Below are 24,718 nucleotides of genomic sequence, written 5' to 3'. Positions count from 1 at the left end.
AATAAAGACAGTGAGGGGAGTGACGGTGGAGTGATGCACGAATGGCAGTGGATGTGAAGCATACTGACACACAAAGTCACACATGAATGGATGCATTGATAGGTAAAAATCTACAAGTGAATAAGCTGATGGTTCGTAGGAGGGAAGCTCTGGCACGAAGATGATGAAGTGAGGAGGGAAAGTGAAAAGAGCTGATGTCTCACATGTGTAGAACAGTTGTTTCACCTTGCTGCAGTTAAGAGTAGGTCAACTATGCTTAGTGGAAGGAGAAAAAGGAGCACATTTGTGCGTTGCAGAGTGGGTGAAAATGGGAGCAATGGGCTGGAGTGGAAAGATGTAAGTGAAGACGGATAAATCTGGAGCTGGGGAAATGAAAAGCTGCATCGCACCGTGCTTAAGTGAGGGCACGGCTCCAGAGATGTGGTGAGGGATGGAAAGGGTCAATCAGAGATGCAGGGCGAAGAGGGGGAAAGATGGATGGATGGATGGAGGGAGTGTGACAGAGGGGGGAAAAATGACAGAGGAGGGGGTCTTCGATGTGGGGCCATTGCGTGACTGAGAGGAAAGTGCACTGCTGTGTATGTAATGCTCTCAAGACGGATATTAAGACGCTCTGCCCCGACTCGCACAGTCAGTGCCCCTCTCTCCCCTTTACTCCCTTACCCTCCTCCATTCTGCTCCCTCTCTCGCTCCCTCCGTGTCCACTAATGATCCCCGCGTCCTGCCACACTGCCAGGCTGAGTGATGCCCACTGACAGCAGCATTCAGGCGGAAACGCTGCAGCCCCCCTTCCAGGAGTGCTGCGACACACAAACACACACAAACACACACTCATCATATACAGAGGTGTAGCACTTTCTCACATACATGTATCAGCTCATGCAAAGCTGCTGACAGATGTGTATTTGTGAGTGTGTAAGTGTGACCATCACCCTCTCTGCACACACAGCCCATCAGTGGCGCTCGCAGTCACGCACATACTGTAAATATGCCTCCATCCGGCTGCATCTGTCTTCAGGAATTCTGATGTGATGGATAGACATGGGCCATGGAGGTAATCATAAGGTACAGCTGGCTCGATAACGATGCTACCAGCCTCTTTTTTTTTTGGGCTTGGTGACGAATGGATTTCTGAAAGCAAACAGGTCAAAATGAGAATTCAAATACATTACATTTATTATATTTTTGAGCAGAGATGCACAAGCATAGAAATACCAGGAATTCATCTCTGCTCTTACAGTATATGGCATTGATGTTCCACATTCAAAACCTGCATATGTAATCCACTTTATTTTGCAATTCAGATAACATAATTACACAAAAGGGTGATAAATGCATTGAAGTGTTCTCTTGTAAGCAGGATCCCTCTTGACCTCAACCTTTTAAAGTACAGTGAACATTGAAAATGCAGTCCTTTCTCAAAGGTTAATTTCCCTCTCTGTACCTCCGCTGATTTCCCTTTTTTATTCCTAGAGTGAGATGTAAGTCAGTTCAGGACAAAGTAGCCTGTGGTGCTGCTGGTTTGCATGGGAGCATTAGATTTGGGTGCATTTAGAGAAGTATGCAGAAGTAGTAAACCCTCTTTAAGGGTGGCTCTGCCTTTATGGATCGCCTTTATTGACCATTAACTAAAATAATAAAGTAGAAGATACATTAAGACTGTAGTTAATTTGGGATACTTCTTAAAAACATCTCTTGCAGCATAATGATAAGAGCATGTGTCTATAGATGGCACGTTTTTGCAATGGCAGCACTCAATACACCCTTTTCAGAGCACATCTTACTGATTCTTATTGCTGCTTCCCTCAGAAGTGACTGTTTTTAAAAGCTCCATATGCTCAGTATTTGCTTTAATTCAATGGCATATCTCCAGGAAGACATGAAATCAGTTGAATTAACCCCTGTCCCAGTCGTAGTGGCAGTTCTACACCTGTAAATGTTGACAAAGCTGACCTCAGAAGTCCCACCGTCTTTTGATTTTGACATTCAATCAGTCAATTTTTACTTATAAAGTGCCAAAACATCTCAATTTTTCATGGTTTTAATTGTTTTCATAAATCAGAGCGATTGGTTGCCCTTTACATCTGTCAGTAGGTTTTACAAATTTTAAACCATAAAAAGTGTCAAACAGATGCCCACAGTCACCATGCAGCCTTAAAATGTATTGAAAATGAAAGTGTTTTTTTCTTGATTTTTGAGAAAGGAGGTTTTAGCCTGATGGCAGCGATAACCAATGTAACGTTAAGGCCCTTTAGGCATTACCAGTGGTTCCCAAAGTGATGATCACAAGAGACTCTAGGGTGGTTGTGAGATGCTTTCCAAAACAGAAAGAGAATTTAAAGATGATTTTAAGTGGAATTTATCCACTATTGAGAAAATAACTTAAAATGAGTTTAATTTAAATAAAACCATAGTTGCAAAGTGAGATTAAATGTATGTAAAGTGGACAAAACTCCCTAAAATATCATTTCATATGATGCTCTACACACTTTAACCACCTCCAGGGATGGTGGGGGTCCCTGGTCTCTGGTAATGTTATTTTGGGGGTCACAGGCTGAAAGTTTGGGAACCCCTGCAATAGAGCGTACCCTTGTCATATTATTTTCAAAGGCCCATCATTAATGCACCGTGAGCACAGCACTTAACATTTAGCAGAGTTACAGTGGTGAGTATGATGATGCCCTGTTCAGCTTTCTTGTCACTGCTGTGAGGACAGGGAAAGAGAAAACACACACCGTGAACACTGCAAACGTTGAACTGCACTGGTTTTATCATGAAAAGATGTGGTAACAGTGCAGAAAATGGCATAAATGGACACAGGCCATTATGTGCTATTGTTTAGAGACCTGCTCTTCAGATCATGTTTTAGGTTTATTAGCAGCTACGGCAGTGCACTGAAGCTACAGTACAAACAAAAAGACATGGTTTAGCAAACCAAATATCATTTTTTAAAGAATAGCTTTTGGGGGCTTCTGCCTTTTTTGATAGAACAGCTAAAGAGAGACAGGAAGTATGTAGAGGGAGAGCCGGGGAAGAAATGCACCAAGAATCAGTCCCTCAATCAGTGAGTTTATGGGTGCCTGCTCGATCAACTTAGCTAAACTGACATGCCAAATGGGATTTAAAAATAAAGTTATTCAAATAAAAGATCATCAAAAAAAATTTGTTAAGCGTCTACAGCCAAATGTGGTAGTATAAAATTTATGATGATGTATAACTTCCAGCAAATGTATACATCATTAAGTCAAAAATGATAAAATTCCATCAGAAAAAGGAAACAAACATTCTTTAGAACCAGAGGTGAAAAGAAGCTAATGGTATTGACTTGTACTGTAGCTCTTTTCTGTACTTTTTGAGTGGTTTTTGAAAGTAGTAGTTTTATTTTTTCTTTTGTATACTGTATGGAAAGAACAACTCTTTGCTGCGTTTGAGTCAGCATCTGAAATGAAATAATGAATGAAATATAATAAACAATAAGGGTGAAAAAGGGAGAGACAAGTTTTCGGTCATCTGTGTGAAACTGTCCAGTTTTTTGGCTCATCATAATCACTACAACACAGCAAAAGAACTCCACATTTAAATTTACTGTTACATCACACTTTATTCTAAAGGTGTGTCTAAGGTGTTGTTAAAGTGTTGCTTTTGTTCAGAATTCAGTACTCATTACATCTGGGTAAACTTTACATGTATGAGTTATTACTAAGGTTTTCAGCATTAATGCAGCATTATAATTAGCACACTTAAAAAAAATCACATGCTTTATTGTCCCTTTTAGGACACTTTGGTTAAGACATTGTACCCACAGTGATGTTAATAAGTACACCACTGCACCTTAATGTCTCATTTCACTCCAAAAAAGACAGCTCAGTGGGCAGGTCAAAGGTCATCTGCACCTTGGGTGCAACGTTTAACTTTAATGTTCCCTAACTTTCTATTCAATCCATAACATGTTCCTTTTTCTATGGTTGCGTTAACGTCATAATCTTTCTTTTAAAATAGAAAGCTAAAATAAAAGGGGAGAACAACTGCAATTAACTACAGCAATTTTATGATTAAATGCAATAAATTTTGGGGCTTTTTATGCCTTTATTGATAGAGGAGGTCAGGATAGAATCGGGAGGCATGCTGGAAAGGAGCCGCAGGCTGGACTCAAAACCTTGGGGTACGAGCTGACATCTAGGCCATCTGCTTGCTGCAATCAAAATCTTTAATCATTTGATGGCCCTGCTTTTACTTAATAGGATTTTTTGGGTAGAATTTGCTTCTTTTACCAATGGAAATTGTAATCAACATTGCTCTACTTTTAATTGACTTTAACATTCTTATAAAAAGAGCAGAAAATGTCTATTTTTCAAGGTTACAGTTAAGTATAAATGTTGATAATTGGCACTATTTGATTAGAAAAAGAACATGAAAAGCATAATGAGTGCTTCTAGATGTAGATACATGTATGAAAATGCAGAAAAGTTGTATTCAAGTGTTAAAAAGAGCTTTTTACATTGCAGTGTGTGTAAGGTGTTTTGGTTCTGTTGGTTTGGCTTCGACAATGAGATTCTCATGTTGTGATCTGCTGGGTCCATCTAATTCTTTTTACATTTATCTGTCATGTAACTTAGCAGAAAAATACTTTTTGGTTTTCCCAACTTAGGATCTGTTGCTTGTAAGGAAACATTTAAGACTTAGTCCCTGAACGCCTCACTCTAGCTCTGCTGATGAGTTTCTAGTAGACTGTGAGAGGATATTCTTAATTTCCAACAATTAAAACCTCAGTATGGTTTAACATAGCTGTTCAGAATCATTTCAAAGTGTACTTCATAGTATGTGATATATTGCACATTAGTGTCACATTAGATTGTGGTTAAGTCACACACTGTGGTCGTTATCTGAATCGCTGTCACCTACATGTGCAACTCATTTACAGCAGCAGTGTTTGTTAAAATTGATCCTTCATATCCAGATCCTTCATGTAGGTAGAAACTCATTATAAATGAGGTGGTTTTAATATAAGTGTGTATCAAAGGAGAAAGATTTATTACGTATAAAAAAACCCTTCCCATCAGTCACTCTCTTCCAGTTCCCATACTTTCCCGCCATAATCCAACCGATCCGAGCAGAGGCCACAGTCCTGACTGCCGAGGAGAGGTTAAGAATTAGGTCACAGCATCTCACTCCTCTAATTAGATGCTGCGAGTGTATGCATGTCTGTGCATGTGTGCCTGTATGTGCGTCCATACGCCTGGCGCTCTTAATCCTTAGGTGGCCTCTATGGTAATGGAGAGTCTTGGGAAGGAGCGGTTAACTGGCGTTTCCTAGTTTTTTCTCCACATGTGATAAAAATGTTTCTGACATCGGTGTTTGAAGGAGAATTGTCAGCGACGAAGAGGAAAAACCGTCTCCCTGGGGTGACAGAACAGGTCAGATTCAACCATAAAAGATGCATGTAGAGCATTAACATTCCCTAAGAACAAGCTCCAGTTGAGAGGGCGCCTTGGCCTACACGCTGGAAGGTTAGGATCCAGTTTGAATTGAAGCCTTCAGTGGGATGTAACTCTAACTCCTCAGTGGAAGTAAATGGCATTTAAGAGGGAAAGAGCTCTTCACCTCGAGCCCTGTGGATTTGTTCCTTTCTCTTTCTGAGCTGTATGCATGCAGGGGGCGAGGAAAGACATACCTGCCTCTGCAGTTTTAATGTCTACTTTTTGTTTATCTCAGGATGTGTGCGTCTGTTAACATTACAGGGAAATCGACATCTTCATAAAAAGCCTGCATGAGTCAGTTTTATACCCTGAAATCTCGTGTACACCAGCCCGACGGGGTGTGTGCAAAGGGCAAGGGGGTAAACAATCGGCCTGCAGTGGGAGGAGAGTGGATGAATATGAGGGATCATAGAGAATATTTTTATTACGTGTATGTGAAGGCATGCAAGTCTGAGAGAAAGAGAGAGTAGCACAGGGCTAGTCTTAATTAAGTTTTCAGGAGGCTCTTAAAAGGTCATGGCACGCCTCTGCAGCCCCTCACCACCACCAAAATTTCACTTTCCCCCCTTTTCCTCCCATCCTCCTCCCCCTGCCTCCCCTCCTTCTCCTCCCCAGTTGCGATCTATCCAGTCATCAGCCCCCCATCTGTGCACATTAGCCATTCATGAACACACTCATTAGGGTGGGAGTTTGAAGCGATTGTGTTCACTAGTCTGCGGCTGGAGCGTGGCGATTAATATTTCAGCGTCTCCCGTCGAGGAGCTGAGAGCAAGTTTGGCCCTCTTAGGCTGGAAAGAGAGAGAGAGAGTGCATCAATGCTCCCTTTCTCCCCCACAAACCCCAACAAACCCCCCTCCTCCTCCTCCTCCACGGCCCCTCACACAACTTACAGTACGTTACCCCCCTATTTCCCTTTATTGCATACACACTCATGGCTTGGACACACACTTTTGCCCACACACATAACAGACCCTAACTCAAACTGACTTAATTGGGTTCTTTTTGTTTCAGGAAATGTAGAAAGAATAAGGGGGGGGAGCAAAGAAGTGGGGGAGGAGGGGTAAATCCTGTCTTTTCTTGTCCCCCGTCTCTTCATTCCTCCCCGTTGATCAGAAGTGTCTTTCTTCTCCTCTCTTCATTTTCTCTCCTCACCTCGAGTTGGTCAAGCTCGGGTCGAAGTGGGAGAGGTGGAGGTGGGAGGTATCTTTAACTCTTTGTAACCACACAGTGTTCATTCGCACCCGATCAATAGCCTCCTTCATTGGTACGATACACAGACGCTTGGAATTTGAGGCGAACAGGAGCATCGTGGGTTATCAGGCAGTCAATATTTGAAGCAGAGCACCTGAATGCAGAAATCACTTTGACCCTCATCATGTTCTTGATTTCACAAGCATCCTTCTTCTGAGGTCAGGTCCACAGTGATGGGGATTGATTCTGAAATGCTTTTAAAAAAATCTTTTTACTTGGATTCACACTCAGGCTGAACCTTATTTTTTGATAAATCTTCTTGCTTTGTTATATGAATGGAGTTTTTATAATAGATGCTTACATAATTTCATTTAGGCTCATTTGTGCTACTGCCATGTCATTTGTTGTGTAATTTAAATATCTGAAATATACTTAATGAGGAAAGCCTCACTGAATTTATGAAAGGCATATACCCGGCATTACAGACACAGATCAACCAATCATAGAGCAGTAAACCATTAGTCAAAGCAGCTGATGTGTCTAAAATTACCTAAAGAATCCAGCCCCTTTTATCTCAGTGACTTCAGCAAAAAAAAAAAAAGCTATCTTTAACTTAGCAATGAGGAGAAAGATTCACAAAGTGATAGTGGAAATGATCATTTGAGCATGTCAGGACTTTTTCTAGTAGCTTCACCCTTCTGATCACGCCTTTGCGTATAATTTTACAGTGTCACACTCATTTACAACACCCACCCAAGTATGTTTACCGACCATTTTACTTTCTTTTTAAAAATTGTGTGTAGGTATCGTCTGCACACAAGAAAGTGGCATCCGCAAGTAAATACACCAGATGTGCCATCTCCATGTCGAAACTAAGCTTCATATGTCATTGTTTCATCATTTTTATGCAGCTTCCTGCTGTTGATATAGTCCTGTACTCTTGGATACACTATCTCTGCCATAATACGCCTTTACACTTGCAGCTCCCCTGCTATGGTTGTAAATGATCAAGTGAGACATTTCAGAAGACCAAGTGATGTTATATTTGAGAGTATATTATATACTGTTGATGAATACTGCCTAAAGAGCAGAAACAAAGTTTAAACAAAGAGACAGTGGTGCATGGCCATCTTTTACGCCCAAGTAGAACATCACTGTGAGAAATGTTGTTCACCTAACTAACACTTTAAGTTCATTTTTACATGTATATCTTTTTTTTTGTTTGTGTCTACTTCACTGTGTCCATGCCTTTGTGTTTGAAAAGCACTATATAAGTAAACTTTGCCTTGCCTTTTTTCTAAGACTATGTTTACACATGAATGATCCACTGAAAAAAAGATTGTTCGGTTTTCATCATCAACAACTTAAACTACATTTGTATATTGAAATTGGCTAAAATCTGTTTAGAAATACAGACATAGCAGATATAGGCAAAAATCCAATACTGTATGTTCCTACATCCCCTTTAGTATACATGTCAGGCTGAGAGGGGTCTGACTCCAGACCACAGATTTCACACTCCCCCTCTTGAAGACCACCACTGTGGGACGCCTCATCAGGACTGAAGTGAGGTAATATGCCCGTACAATCTAATTCTGTTCAAGAAGTTTTTCTAAGAATTCAGCTTTATTCACAAATAAAATCTAGGTCTAATCTGAGATTTAATTACTTATAGACGCATTTTAGAGAAGGTAACATGACAGTGGCTCACTTTAGCTCTTTTAGCTTAACATAGCTAGCTACATAATTAACTTTACTATGTAAACCAGTGTAGCTATGTTAGCTTTAGCTAGAGCTAACAAGGCTAAGTGCGCCATCATTCCCACAACTTCTTCTTAAACAGGTCTGGCTTAAGCAAACGTAGCATAAACTAATGTAGCTAATGTGGCTTTGTTTGCTGTAGTTATGTTGGTTATGTTGCTACCTTACCCACGTAGCTAACATAACTTTTTTAGCTTTAGATGTAGCTATGCAACCTACAAAGCTCACATAACTACCATAGATTTGTGAACGTTAAAATGAGCTACATGAACTACGTAGCTTACTTGGCTGTGATATCTACATAGCTAATGTAGCTCTGTTAGCTTTAGCATTAGCTACATTGGAAAAAAATTTTCCTGTAAGCAGGCTCTTTACTTGGCTTTATTAGAAGTTTCATAATTAAGTTTTGCAGGTCATATTTTTGACTTTTAACTTTTGGTTTTCTAACCCTTACCTTAACTGTAACTCTAACTCTAATCAGATGTTTAATCTGATGTTATCTTGAAAATTTTAGCATGTTTTTCCGTTCTGATGGATGTGGCGTCTCAAAGTAGTGGTCTGCAGTTGCTGGCGTCTGCAGCCAGACTTTCTTGGTTTGAAGGGCCATGTACCTCTTGCACTTCTCTACCTTCACTCTACTCTACCTCTTCATTTAACCAGGATGGGAAACCCTTTCTCTAGGTGTCAATGTGCAAAACATAGGGGTAGGACTAAGTGGTGACGGGTGTACTGTGCCAGAGCTCAAATCTTTTCAGAGCGTACTCCATATTTCCAGTTTACTTAACAACAAAAACGTTGGCGTTTTCAGAATTTTTCACTCTGCAACCTGTTTGCCAAGCTCTCAAGTCTAATTTTCTTTACTTCAACTTTTATCAAAATCATGGTCAGATTCTATCTATTCAGTCATACTCACTGTGGGCTGAATTTTCTTAAAAGATCAATTGTGCAACCAGCTACTTATGTCCAGAACTGTGCAGAACTTTTAAGTATGTTTGGGCCAAACTCTGAGGCTGAGGTAAGGCGTAGATTTGGTGAGTAAGCAGCCTGGTGGCAAAATTGGATGAGAAGGAGGATGGACACAACCCTGGTCATGCTCTGGATGTCCTTGTACATAGCAGGGGCATGGGAAAATAATCCTTTTAAATTATAACAAAATCCACACCTTTTTGGCAGAGTAAGGGGTAGATGCAGCGAGTAAAATCTTGGCCTAGAGTACAATCCAGATAGGTGATTGGGTTTTTCACGAGCCCCTGGTCGTCCTGTGGATACCTTAAGGGCCTGAAAACTCCCAGCAGTCTCTGGACATAATACCAGGGGTGATTAAACCCTGACAGAAGAAATGCCATCGAGCTTGACCTTGGCTGTCAAGCAAAACACGTGTCAACATGTGTCGAGCTTCACTCCAGCGTCTCCAGCCCTAGGTTGTGGCACATGGGGCCTGTGACGAATCCTTAGTGCCCTACATGCCCAAAATATATGCACAGTACTGTATATTGACAATTTAGTGTTTAAAAAAAAGCTATAGAATGACAACATAATCTCAGAGACAATTATAGGTCTTAGGAGGGGGGATTTAGCCTTCTTTGGAATTGCTTAAAAAGCTGTCAAAATGGAACACAAGTGTTTTTGACAGTTCCAATAACAGGTGATATTTATAGCCATCAATCACAATTATATCATTATTTTGTAGCTTGACAGTCTAACAACAGAAGTTAAGAATATTACAATAACATCTTCGCTGTTTTTTTTTCTGAGGGACAATGAAACACAAAATCAAGGATCAGAGAGAGTTAAAATGTATTTGAGAGGACATTTCCTGCAGCCTTAAGTGTGCTGATGTTTCATGTGCACTTCAAACTTTTATAAAATAACATGTTAAGTTTTGTCAGATATTAATGCTTTATAGCAATGAGACATGCATGGTAAAACATCTAACAGTATCATGTTATACAGGTATACAGTCGAAGCTTTAGGATAGCATGTTGTGTGTTTGGCTTTGCTGTTCTATTCTATGGTTTCAAGGACTGAGGCTGTAACTGAAGGTCAAGGTTTGTTAGGAGGAGGCATAGTCACAGAGAGAATTGGCTCCATACAGCCTTTAAATACATAAGCTTCTGTAATTCACATCCCTACAAGACCCTCTCTAACTCCCCTTTGTTCCCCCACCCTCTTTTTGTTCCTCACCCACCTCCCGCTGGATACACAATCCACACCCCCTCCAAACTCCTTCCTTTTCATTCTAAGCATGCCATTCTCCGTCTTCCTCTCCATATAGGTGTGCAAATAAGTGGGAGTGTGTGTGTGTAAGTGGAAGCCTGCAGCCTGAAGTGTAGCATGTGGGTAGGAATTCACGGGGAGCAGCGGTTGGTGTGGCACACACTGACGGCTAATGAAGTTCCTCTGCACCTCATAGCCCTATTAAACCGCTGCCCCCTACCTCTACCCACTTCACCCCCCACCTCTTGCCTTGTTTCTCCCCGAGGGAGAGAGTTGGCAGGGAGCGAGCCGGCTGCTATGGCAACAACAAGGAACCCTCCCTCTCCCACAGGTCTCCTTAGCAACTGGTAGCTTGGCATTGCGGTAATGAGCGTGCCCGGTGTGCCAGGCTTTGTGTCATGTTGGCATGTGTGTGCAATACACGCGGTGTGTGCACAGGTGTGTGTGTTTGTGCTTTTTTTGTTACAGTTTGCCAATTTAGGTGAGAGTTAAAATGTGTGATGACAAAAAGATGTGGAGCCACTACTTGGTAATTGTCCAAAAAAAAAAAAAGAAAAAATTTGAAGCTCATTTTATTAAAACGTAACCAAATTGGCACTTGACCGACTCTACTTCTGCGCTCTCTCCAAGTGTATTTGATTGTGTATTCTGCAGATGTGTGCCTGTTGTTCTGTGTATTTGTGCATGATTTTTTTATTCTGTTTGATTGCGGTCATTCCTCCCTGTACTGTAAAAATTGAAGCAATTAAAAGGACGATGGGATGAATTTTGCATGCCGTGTGCATGGCTGCCGAAGAGTTTCCTGCTCTGCTGAAATTAAATTAAATGCTGAGAATGATGTTTATTAAAGTGTGATCAGAGGTGTGCACTGACCTTTAGAATGTGGGAAATGAGATTCTCATTGTTATGAATGAGATTATGTGGAGGCTGAGCGTGAAAAAAAAAGCCCAAGCCTGCATTGATTCCATTGTTGGCCGACAGTTTCTTTGTATATAGCGGAGGGAGGTTTCAATATAATCAAATCCACACTGTGCCTGTTGGCTATTAAATGGACTGATACACAAATATAGACACACAGGCACTCACATAAATGCAGATTGACTTGAGCACACATGCATGCCTTGCCGATCTTGTAAAAAAGAGCTGTAAAAGCCTCTCCAGAAACGTGTTGGTCTTTAACAAAAGCATGGCAAGCCCAGTGGAAAATGTTAGTTTGCTCCCTAGACGAGGTGTGAAGTGCGAGCAGGCGGCCGGCCCCACAGGTGGCCCAGCCCAAACACCTGTTGTGTGAATTCTCCGTGGGAGTGCGCGAGCGCTGCCTACCTTGTGGGTCCCAGAAGAAAAAAAAAACTCACCACACCCATGCTACACTGTCACACATGCCCACATCCACTCTGAGGCTCCCCTTGTTTCGTGCGTGGGAGTCAGACGTGATGCCCAGATTGTGTCCCCTTTGTGCCCACCGGAAACACTCAGCTGTCCCTGGCATCAGGCGAGCGGATTTTCCGATCCCCTGTCCGGGTCTCAGATGCTCTACTAATCTGTCAGCATCTATTTTTATTCACCAAAGCTGTGGCAAGCCTTTCCCCCATCCCACACCCCGCCACCCCTATGCCAACCCTTCCCTTGGCGCCAGGGTGGGCACTGCTGATGACTCGCCAGCCATTGGATGCAATTAGTGCACAGTCAGGCAGGAATCCCCTACCAACTCCATTACACCCCTCTCCACAGCCACTTCCTGATCTAAGGCTACCAGACACACTGCCACACTCTTGCTTTCCATTTTAAGCCTTTTTATAAATGGCACTCCTGCAGCGTTGTGGAATAATAGGGTCGGATTCAGAGCACCTTTCACAGTGCTTGAATCACTCTACTGTGCAAACTCGGTCTATTTGAGTACAATGACAGCTGAGGGAATGCACATGTGAATTGCACCTGTTCAGGTTTGGCGTTGAGATTAAGTGAGAGCTATGTCTGTAATAGGACAGGTAATGGTGAAAAGCCCTTTAGTATTTCAGACCCACTTTGGCTCTTTCTGTAATGATCCTGAAAGAAATTCTACCCTGAAATTCTGGCCCTTTTCCTTTTAAAGCATATTTATTCAACAAAAAATTACAAACGCTGCCAATCCTGAGAGACCCCACAGTGATACACAGGGATAGATGCAATTCCTAATCCCAGGTTTATTTCCTCCCCAACAAGGACTGCAATGTGCCTCGCATGCCAATGCAGTCGTGACCACTGCTGTGGAGGCGATGATGGCATGTGGCGGAGAAGTAACTGTTTCTCACCTCCTAATAAAAGAGAGTCCTTTTTAATCTTTTCAATTTGATTGCATTCCAAAAACAGGCCTGTCTGCCCATCTGTCTCTCTTAAAGAAGCCTCCTAAAGGGATTTTAATCATCTGACTCTCGGCTTCTCAGGCAAATAGCTACATCTCTCTCTCTCTCTCTCTCTCTCTCTCTCGCCACACACAATCTCTCCCCCTTTCTGTCTGTTACACACATACACACACAAACAATTTCCAATTTCTTCCTTGTACTCACTGTCATAGTCTCACTTGTCTTCTCTCACTCTGATACACCATATCGTCTTAGCTCTATTGTGCCATATCTGTGCTGCCATTAGGCCCTTCAGTCCCTCTTCAAGGCCCCCTCAGACACATAAAATTCCCCCTACCCTGTCCCCATTAATCCACATGGCTCTAAATTCTTTATTTCCCTTCAAAGGGACAACGCGAGCCGTGACATCAATCATGGAAAGCGAATATTTAGCCGGCGCTAATTTCCACCAATAGCCTGGAGACAGGCTTAGCTGACAAAACTCATTCCTGTGCTGAACAAAACTGCTTGTGTTGAAACCTCCCCTCCCCCTGATCCCTCCTGCCTTCTGCACAGGCAAAAGAAGCATCACAATAAACACAGCTAGTGCTTCTGTTACTCCCCCTTGATTTAGGCTTATCAAATGAATGTGCACCATAGAGGGATACCCTTTGACAATACATAATGGCTCCATTCTGCATGAAATGGTTTGGTAATACCAGTCGAGTGTGGCAAACGGCTTTACCCGGTGCCACTACAAGAACAGCTGCTGTGTTCTTAGCTGGGCAAGCGCACCACGCTGCTTCACCCTTGAGGTTGTTTGAATCGGGTGAGTGGTTTCTTTTTTGCTGGTTCCCAGACCCCACTCACAGTCCTTAGTTCCTCACTCAGTTCTGTTTGAATGAGTGCACATTCGCCACAAGATGGGTCCTATAAACCGTTTGACCTGTTTCCTTGCCCCTGTATGTGTGTGCGAGCATGTGTGTGGGTGTGTGAGCGGGAAAAGCTCTGAGTGGGTTCTGATGGGAGGACTAATGGAGGGGGATGGGGTGAGTGCGGGGCATTTTGAGGGCACCCTTTTGTGTGCATCGGAGGGGCCCCTTGCTGAACCTCTGCAATCCCACCCCTTACGCCGCCTAGGCCCCTCTACCTCCTGCTGAACCCCCCAGCACAGCTGCCCCCATGCCAATCAGTAAGGTTATCCCAGATGAACCATTATATCCAGTATAATGACGCCTGCGTATTCCCATTCTAATACTTGACTGACATCTTGGGAGTGGCAACAGAGGGATGTGTCGGGCACCAAGCCAGTTTGTGCAAGTGGGCATAGTCACTTAACTCGCAAGCCGTTGGCGGTTGAACATTGTTGTGCGATCAGTGAGGATATGGTATATTGAGCAGCCATATAGGCCTCATAATGGAGGTGGATTGTGTAGATAGTCAGACCTTGATGTGTGCTAAGCCTCAGCACTGATAGCCATTAAACTTCATTGATTCCTAATGCTAAATAGGCCTCTTCAGTCCCTGAGCCAAACAGAGTTAAGAAGGGAGGAGGAACAGAAGAGCAGTACTGTAAGACTTCCAAGATCCAGATGAGTCTTTCAGAGGTTGTAATGGATGAAAACTAAGATCCTTTTCCTGTCCTTTAAAAAATACTGAGTGATAATCTTTTGGACTTGATTTAACACTAGAAAGACTATGCTAGTTATTTTGACTGTCTTTACATTTGTTATATAAATTTGCTGAATTATAAGTTACAATGCTGCTGCTCCCTGACTTCAAAAAGTGTCTTTATCTTAATTTTAAATGCTAGTTCCACAAATTGCATTAAAGGCAAAGAAAATATGATCACTTCTACCAAAAAAGACAGCAGGCAGTATTTTTTATATTGATTTTTGAGAATTTTGTCTCTCTTTGATACAGCTGAAGAGAATATGGGGAGAGAGTGTAGGGGGAAGACATGTACCAAACTTGCACCAAGACCGTGACTTGGTCCAGTGACTAGTTGTTAGCCTCTGTATATGGGTGCCTGCTCTACCCACTGAGCTTAACTGGTGCAGTCATTTTGACTGCACGGGTTTTGCTGCATTTAAACTAATACATTTGTCTGTAGTGGCAGCTGCATTTTGCAGAGTTAGCTGCCCATTGGAGCAATGTTAGAAGTTCAGAAGTTGAATTAAACCAGGCTGAGGAGGTTGTAGGCTGAAACTAGTCAGGATAAATGGGGCTGGACAGCTCAATGGGTTACTTCGTTGACTTTGGTATCCAAGATCGATGGTTTTATTCACAGACAGTGCATGATCATGATCCAGTATGGGCCCTTGGGCAGGGTCCTTTACTCCTGGAGCACCTGTCAGATGTATGTTTTTTCGGATAAAAGTGTCTGCTAAATGATAACATAAATGTGCTGTACTGTGGTGCTGATCAAGGGCTGGTTTGAATGACAATACTGGGACATCAGATCTATCTGACTGTTATGGAGAGGAATCAGAAAACGCAGTTTTTACAGTCATGAAAACATTTCATCACGACATGGTTGACCAGATTTACCTCAATTTATCAATCATTAAAACAAAAATGAAAATACACTTTGGTGTAGTAAGTTTATTTGCTGTGTTGCTTTAGCTTAGCTTGTAGCATTTCTTCTGGGTGCGGCTCTGATGTAGTGAAACTTAACTTTTCCAAGACAGTCTGGCTGCAGACTGTTCATTTAAGACGCTGTGTATCTCAGAACAGAACTGTCTTAATTTTTCAGTACTACATATTTCCAGTTTTAAATTTTGTTGTTAAATTTAACTTTATTCATAAACAAAGTCGTGCAGTTCCATTAATGAAATAACCACATTGAACAGACTGAATTATGTATAGACATATTAAGAAGTAGTAACCCCAAATACAAACATTAGTTTTAGATAAAGCTAGCATAGCTACTCCTGCTAAGTTAACTGAGTTAGCTTTAGCGACTTGAGCTTCAGGAAACATAGCTACAGCTAACTTAGCTTTGTAGATAACAGAGATTATAGCTTACATAGCTGCTTTGTGAGCTTAGCTTTAGGTGTGTTATCTACTAAGTATGTTAGCTACATTAGCCCCATAACCACGTTAGCTCCTTTTTTTCCTGTCCACAGACTATATATCCGCTTTAGTAAACATTTTGTAAACAGGTTTCGCAGGGCAGATTGTCAACTTTTATTTTCTTAACAGTCCCCTATTCCTTCACCTAACCCTAAATGGAAGTTTAATCAGATTTTATTTAGAACGTTTCAGCGTGTATTTCTGTATTCTCCGAGTTATATGGCGTCTCAGATGAATGTTGTAAGAGAGTGGCCTTCAGAGATTTACGGTTGCAGCCAGAATCCTCTCAATTTTATGGATTAATTAAAAGTATAATGATCTTTTTCACAAAAAGGTGTGTTAGTGGCTCTGTGCTGTTACAGAGGAAATTTTGGTAAAATTGATGACTTTAGGTGATAACATTTTTTCTGTATTTATCTTAAAAATCATTACTTCAAAAATATTTCTCCTATAAATAGTGTGTTTATCATACATAGATATTATTTAACTAAAAAAGGGATCAAAATTCAATATTTCCTCATCAAATGAAATCCAACCAGTTGTTATCTTCTTGTTTTATATTTAGTTTTATAAATACTCTTTTGCAAATACAGTTGTTTTTCATCAAATGATTTCAGTCTACTGTAAGCTATGACAAACAATATTAAAAATGTCTATATGAATGAGTTAAAGTGCACATCTTGAGTTATTTCATTTTTAAAAAGATTTATATCCATTTATTTCTGTTTTTACTGACTAACTAATATGGGAGATAGCAGAGTTTGTAATCTAGCAGTCAATGACCTCTCACGGTCTTCTTAGTATATTTAGAAATTGACCTTTCTTGTAACTTGTGTCTCATTTCCTGTACAAGAGAAAAGCCCTCCTACTTCATCCACCTGTACTTTCTGGAAAAAAGTGTCAGCCTGTCGGATTTGCTCAAAAAGAGCCTAAGCTGTTAATCTGAGGACAAAGAGGACTATGCTCAGGCTTGGTATCCATTGTCTACACATCTAAATCAGCTAGTGGGATTTTTAGGCCTTAACGAGAGTTGAACCTAAGCTGATTGTTTCCCTGCAACCAAGAGAACCTTGTTCATCTTAATTGGCTTTGATTGGTCCGTAAACTACGGCCCTTATCCTCTTTTACTTTATGGCCCAATTAACCCCTTTTAGTCTGATTTGTGTTTCAGACTAAGGACGAAGATGGGTGTTCCTGATAACAAAACAGAGAAGTCACACCGGTACTTACGACTGTATTTTCTTTTCAGAATTATTGGACCAGGCAGTGCATCTCTCTGCATAAGCCCAGCCACGGCTTCATTCATTATTTAGAGCCCTCTCCACTAGGCCCATTGTATTAAAGGAGTATGATTTGAATAGGAAGCAGCTTCCTGGACCCAGGCGTGTGATGTGTGTGTTCCTCTCTGTCATTGTATGTTTCTGTGGGCTTCATCCGTCTGCCTCGGCAAGCCAGGGGGCTGAAAGAGAATTTCCATTTTATGAATATTTAATACATAATAAAGTTTTCAATTTTATTCTATTCAAGCCGTAGGAGTAAAAATGTGGCAAAGCCAACCCTCAAGGACAGAACAAAGAGTAGAGGTAGTTGATTCAATAGAGGCATCAGAGCTATGGTTAACATCAGTTTACAGCCTCAGAAATCATCCAGTAAAATGCTCTAAGACCTTCATAATGATTGGGTTAACACCACTTCCTGTAAGGATTTTATAGTTCCCCTATTTCCCGCGTTGTAAACTTCCACTCTGCTGCTGTACTATCGGATCATAGCATATCCGGACAGCCCACTGTGCCGTGATGACCTGGCATGGCTCTGTGTGAGACACCCAGCTGGGAGTGCCCCTGAATCAACTTGGGATTAGCCCAGGATTGTCTGGGATTACTCGGGATGGAGAGGGATTAGCAGTGACTGCTTGTTTCGGGGGCGTGAGGGCCATAGGCTGGCCAAATTGCCCCTGACTCAACTCATGGAGCAGGAGAGAAACAGAGCCACACCTACAGTAGAACCACCTGCAAACTGAGTTATTCTTAGATACTTGGGCAAACACAACAGCACCCTCGCAGAATGGCCAGGGAAAAATGCAGAGAAAGGAAAACCCTCCATGACAGGGCAAGCAGCTAGTCATGATGATAATGAAGCCACGGCTGGCCACCATCCGAAATCTCTCAAATCTCTCTAGCAGGTGGATTCATCAGATAAAGAGGGTTTGGGATGATGACAAATCCCTCCAAGTTCAATGGGGCTGCTCTTCCCACATACAGGGATAAAATTGTGATTTGAATCAGACAGGTCACACAGAGTTGCAGCAGGAAGTGGTTGAGCTCTAGGAGAGTTGCCCCATTTTCAACTGGCCGTGATGGAATGGCATGAAAGCTTACATATGTTTTAATTCAGGCATGCTCAGGACTTGATGGGGATGATTTGGAGTGGTATGATAGGTGGATGATCCAGCCAGGGTGAGACGGGGAGTTGGCGCGGCACGTAGAGGAGCCGTCAGAAGCAGGGAGCGGGCATCCCCTGCGGACCTGCACTGCCGAGATGAAAGGCTGTTTAGTGTTGGAGCAGCAGCATCAAACAACCGCCTCCTCTTGCATCCTTTCCCCCATCCCCCACTCTCCCTCAATCTCTCACTCTCTTGACTCTCACCACAATATGATATAGTTCTGCTGTTGCACGTTTACCCGGTTGCCATGGTTACCCGATGCCGGAGGTGTCACAGTGAGATAACCCAAGGAGGCATTCACAGATCACCTGAATTCAGTTCGCCTCCCATTTATGTGTTCTCCGCTGCAGTTTGATTTATTTATTTCCCTGCTGTGCAATTCAGTGTGAATACAAATAATCTGCAACATAATAGAGATGGGAATGTGTGAGAACCCCTCAATCTGAAACAATTTATTGTGCTAGTATATTCCTTAACTGCAGGAGGTGCTTTTGATTTGATATTTTTCTTCTCAAGCGTCAAAATGTCTCATGCACAATGAAGAGCACAATTGCAACAAACAGACTCTGTTGCACATCAGGAACCTTCAGCATTCAGCAACCCTTGAGATGTAAATGATAATAAAAAAACTATATCCTTTGAATAACAGAATCATTGGCTGCACATGCCGGTGTCGAAGATAATGGAAAAGTAATTGGTGGCAAAGTATAATTGAAGGCATAGAGACTGAAACCAGAAGTGGAAAATGACTAGTGTGCAAAGAAGAAAAGGGAAAATCGAGTCATGAGTTATTGTGGTACTCAGTGACAAAATAGAGAGGTGGGTTGTGATAAAGAAAAACAAAGGAGATAAGCAGTGAAGGTAGATGTCTAAGGGTGGGATACATCCATTAGCTCTCCCTGCTCCCAGCTCAATCTTGCAATACATCCCCCCTCCCATACAAGCTATGAGAGTGAAATAGACAGGGCTGGCACCATGCCAGACTGGCACAGACTTCAAACATACAGCACGCCCAACCACAGCAGCTTACATCAGCCAGGCTGAAAGGAGAAGTAGAGGAGGACAGATGGATTGATGGAAATGAAAGTGGGAGGATTGATGTACATAAGGAATGGGTCTCAAGACAGGATTGTAGGTCATTTCAGGTTAGTCTTAGGCTGATAGGGTCTTTATACATCCATTCTGTAGCTGTTCTTCAAACATGTTTTTGTTCTAAGTTTTCTCCCTTTGGTTAGCATTGAAATTACCTGATAATACAGCACATAGTATATGTCTATGACTCAGCATTTAGAGAAGAGTGGTTTATTAACAGTTGTGACAGCCATGGTTGTGATTAGGTTTTGGATTCTCTGAGATACAATTATTTTCCTAAGGAAAATTTTATATGAATCCTATGCAAATTTAGCTAATTTAAAGTGCAACTGATAGGTGATAAGATGAATATCTCACTGTAATTTGATGTCTTACTAACTTGTATATCTTTCTCATCCCTCTGCAGAACTCCATCCGGCACAATTTATCCCTCCACACACGGTTCATCAGGGTGCAGAATGAGGGAACAGGGAAAAGTTCCTGGTGGATGCTGAACCCAGATGGTGGCAAGATGGGGAAGGCCCCCCGACGGCGAGCTGTCTCCATGGACAACAGCACTAAATATCTAAAAAGCAAAGGCCGCATCAGAGGCAAGAGGGTCGGGCGTCCTGGGATAGGAGCAGCGTCTGCCGGGGTGGGGCTCCAGGGCTCCCCCGAACATGGCAGCCCACCACGGAAATGCCTCCCAGGATCTGGGGCTGCATCTGTGACAGATGGAGAGTTTGATGCTTGGACAGACCTCCATTCCAGAGCGAGTTCTTCAGCCTCTACCCTGAGTGGGCGTCTGTCACCTATCCTTGCTGAGAGAGAGCCAGAAGAACCAGAGGAAGGCGGCCTGTCTTGTTCCACCTCCCCTCACCTATACCCCTCACCAACCAGTGCCCGCTCTCCATCAATGGGGACAGGGAATCGCTGTCCCCCCTTAGAGCAGCTCCCTCAGCTGGCTAGCCTGACAGGTGCCATCAGTTTGGATGAGCAGCTGATGGAGGATGGTTATCATCACCAACACCCACCACAACATCAGCAGCATCCGGCGATTGGAAGACACAAGCATCAAACTCCTGTCTACCATTACAGCTCTGGAGTTAAAGGGCAGAGCACCTATGGTGCAGGCGTCTATGGTACAACAGGCATCGGGATGCTGTGCCACCACTCACCCATGCAGACCATTCAGGAGAATAAGCCAACCAGTTTCTCTGGAACCATGCGGGCATACTCCAGCACCAATGCTCTGCAAAGTCTGCTGACAGGATCAGCAGCAGGGCGGCAGTACTGTTCCAAGGACATGATGCTGGGACAGGAAAGGGACAGCCATCCTATGATGGGTCAAGCTAGTAACGGAGTAGGCTCCAACCATCACAGCCACCACCCTGGCCATCACAACGGCCACAGCCACAATGGACCTCACACTCACAACAATTCAGCTCACAGCCATAACAGAACTCACAGTCATAGTCGTAGTCACAACAATGTAACCAACCACAACCACAACTCACCTCACAGCCTCACCCAGAACAGTCACAACCTCAGTCAGAGCCATAACAACACACCTCCCCGGGCTGCGGCCTTGACTCCACGTTGCAACAGTAATCAGCTGCAGACCTACAACCACAAAGCCCCCTACCTGTACAGTCCACAATCACATGCCCATCTCCCTGCCTCCACTACCCTTCCACCAAATCCAGCAGGTATGCTTGGCATCCCTCAGGACTCCTGCCATGTGGCCACTGCCCCGCACCCACGTCACAATCATTATACTGACCAACAACACCAAGCCATGACAAATGGACCATACCATCATGGCCAGGGCATAGGGAATGGCAGTGCTGGTGGCAACTACCATGGCTATCACCAACCTCACCCCCATGAGAGACTACCAGCTGACCTGGACATTGACATGTTCCACGGAAGCTTGGACTGTGATGTGGAGTCCATCCTCCTCCATGACATTATGGACTCTGGGGAGGAGATGGACTTTAACTTTGACTGCTCCTTAGCCCAGGGGGTGGGCATTGGCATGGGTATGGGAATGGGTGTGACCATGGGCATGGGGATGAACGGTCTGACTGGTCCACAGCAAGCCCACAGCAACCAGAGCTGGGTGCCTGGTTGAAGTCGAAATCAACACATCCTCCTCTCTGAAAGAACTACCCTACCCATGAAGCACTGTGCTCAACTGTGACATTCCTGACTTGACACAGAGACTAAAGGACCAACACTCCCATCTCTCTTTGTTGTCTTGACAACTCTTCTGTCTCCCTATTCTCTTTTGATTTCCCTTCCCCCCGAGAGCTCTAACTCATGTCACATTAGGTTTTTATTCATATCAGCTATACTGTGATGACAATCTCTCAGCTGTGCTTGCCCAACATCGCTTCTCATCTACCATGAGAACTGAACTCTCAATGCACTTTATTGCAAGTGGGTCACATCTCTCAGTGCAAGGCGTTCACAGAGCAGCTCTGGCAGAACTTGGCATGTTTTTTAAGGTGGCTGAAGGATCTGACAGAAACAAATGAGGCATTTGCAGGCTGTGATGATAAAGTGTCAGATCTCCGCATTGAATTAAAGCTTTTTTGTGTGAGCTGATGTTGGTGGGTGAGGACAATCCTTTATTGCAAAGCCTTTCTTGATTCATGTCTCATTCTTTGGTTTTACAAATTAAGCATGTAATCAGTACCTTAGACACTGCCAATTACCCAAACTCACCAATCACATTTCAAATGTGGATCCATATAGTGCTGTTAAATCAAACACTTTGATTCCATTGGTAATAGTGTGCTTAAACATGATACTGACTATTTTGGTGATGATAACTCCACATTACCTTACAGCGGTGGTTCATTTATTTCAAGAGGATCTTCTTGTGGACCTCTATGGTGGGGCCTTTTGGGGTCATCTGTTGCAGACCTCTAAATGGGGTGACCCTGACCGTGAGGCTGTCAGAGGTTTTCACAACAGCAGAGTTTACTTAAGATAAAAAAATTCACTGAGGGGGATAAATTAAAATTTAACCCACAGCAAACTAAGGAAAACCCCAAACAGGGCTTGGGTTAGGCACCTGAACCCTAAAGCTTAGGGTTAGGTTAAAGGGCAGGGGAGAGGGATTAAATTGAAAACAACATGCAGCAAACTAAGGAAAAATCCAAACAGGGTTAGGGTTAGGCACCTGAACCCTAAAGGTGAGGATAAGGTTAAAGGGCAGGGGAGGGGGGATAGAAATAAGATTAAAAAACAGCAAACCCAACAAGAGTTAGTACTTCCTGCCCCACATTCAAGGTGGCCCCATTATAGAGGTCTGCAACAGACAAGCCCAAAACACCCCACCATAGAGGTCTGCAGCCAAATGCCTCTCATTTATTTACAGCTTTGTGTATGTTGTCCTTGTCGCTTTGACCTATCTGGTTCTAACAATTTTGTTAATGCCCTTTCGCCATTGGTTCCAGAGTATTTTCAGTGCATCATTAAATGGATTCTATCATTACTGGGGAGCATGCAATTTGGTGAATTAAAATGTCATATCACCTTGTCTCACCTGGGCCATTCATGCCAGTTTCTCCCTCTCCTTCTCAAAGTCTCCCCCTCTCTCTTTCTCTCTCTCTCTGCCTGCCAGTGGAGACAAAGTGACCATTCCTCACACCGAGCCATTAATGTGGGCTTGATTGAAATTCAGCATCTTGCTTTTAATCTCCAAAGTGATGCGGCAGCGATGCGTCATTATTGAGACTCGTGCGCATTGTCCTCCCATCTCTCACCCGGGGCCGTCTGGGGCTGCCGCTCACCTCGCCAACTTAATGTGCCAGGAAAGCGAGACAAAACTGTGATTTACGCCGAGTCACTCTGCCTGCTGTCTTGCTCTGAGAAGGGCCAATGTCACTGTCCACTTGCCTGCTCACAGAGGGTAAGAAAAGGATATGAAAGTTGCAGTGGGATCACTCCACAGCCTCAGTTTCCATTCTCTTTGGTTGTGTGTGTCTGAAAACAGCTAGTGTATTTGTGTTGTAAAACATCTCCATTATATGCATTTTGTGTTCCCTTGCTCCCGTGTGTTACCCTGAGCTTCAAATACTCAAATAGGTGCAAAGGGAGAGGTTTAAGGAAAAACAATCAATCAGTCTCAGTGGCATGAGTCAAAGTCAAAAAGGATTGTAATGCCCCACAGCCATCAACATCCACTTTTTGTGTGTTTATTCTGTTGTCTTGTAGTTGTTGTTGTGTTGTTGAAATTCTAAGGACCAACGAGGCCAGCCCTGAGACATCCATAGTGTACGGATTGTTTCAATGGTGAAATGATGTTGGTTGTGCAGTATGACCTTCCTACACTCCGATACCGTGCACCCCTCCCACATGTGCTCTGCTCGGTTGTCTCTGTGTTTGTGAGTGGGGGAGTCAGAAGCTTGCTTCTCACTGGCCTTGGGAGAGAAAAAAAGAGGACACCCCTATTCTCTAGCTCCCTCAAGGAGACTCTGTGTGCTTGGGCTGTACCAAGTGCAGCACACAAAGGTAAAAGAGGGATGGAGGTAAGGGTAAGGTTGGGGGTAATTATTACAGCCAAAGGTCAAGCACGTTACAGACTATCAGTCCCATTATTGAGGTAAATACCTTTATTTCAGGGCTTTTGGCCATGCCGGTTCCAGTTAATCTCCTTGTGGAAAATGTGTGGAATTTTTAAGCAACTGGGCCTCACAGAGCAGTTATGATAAAATCTATATGCTAAAGACATTAGCAACGGCCTGCCACTGGAGAGAGAGCTATATATGATGTCTAATTTTACTATATTTATTTATAAAAGAGATTGGTCTTTGTCACACCTAAATGTGGTAGTTGTTTGAGTCAACTTCTATCCCCCTTCCTCTTTTTTTCTCTGTTTTTAAAGATGTCACTCTCCCTTTGCCCCTTTACTGACTTTTATTTTGTACAAAATCTATATATTAAGAATATTGTATAATAGTTTTTAAAATCTCAAAATAATAATAACAGTTTTGTTGTCTATTTCTTTTTTAAGAGAATGTATCTCATCATCTGGTGACTGTTAAATAAATGATATTAAAAAGAAAGCTTGTCTCTTGCTAAATTTGTGTGAATGTACAGTGCCTGTAAAAAGTATTCGCCTCCTTGGATGTTTTACACTTTTATTGATT

At 42.8% G+C, this 24,718-nt stretch overlaps 1 protein-coding gene across 1 annotated transcript in view; it reads left to right on the top strand.

Annotated features, from left to right (window-relative positions):
- LOC121513217 (forkhead box protein O6-like) overlaps positions 1–24,464 on the top strand; it is a 43,635-nt gene extending 19,171 nt beyond the window's left edge. Inside the window, exon 2 of the mRNA XM_041792813.1 lies at positions 19,984–24,464. Coding sequence (XP_041648747.1) covers positions 19,984–21,690 — 1,707 coding nt within the window. The 3' untranslated portion in view covers positions 21,691–24,464. The remainder of the gene's footprint in view (positions 1–19,983) is intronic.
- Positions 24,465–24,718: the final 254 nt, after the last annotated feature.

Source organism: Cheilinus undulatus, linkage group 8, assembly GCF_018320785.1.
Source record: "Cheilinus undulatus linkage group 8, ASM1832078v1, whole genome shotgun sequence".
Lineage (NCBI taxonomy): Eukaryota > Metazoa > Chordata > Actinopteri > Labriformes > Labridae > Cheilinus > Cheilinus undulatus.
The sequence above is the reverse complement of the archived record's forward strand: the minus strand, read 5'-3'. Positions and strand labels throughout refer to the sequence as shown.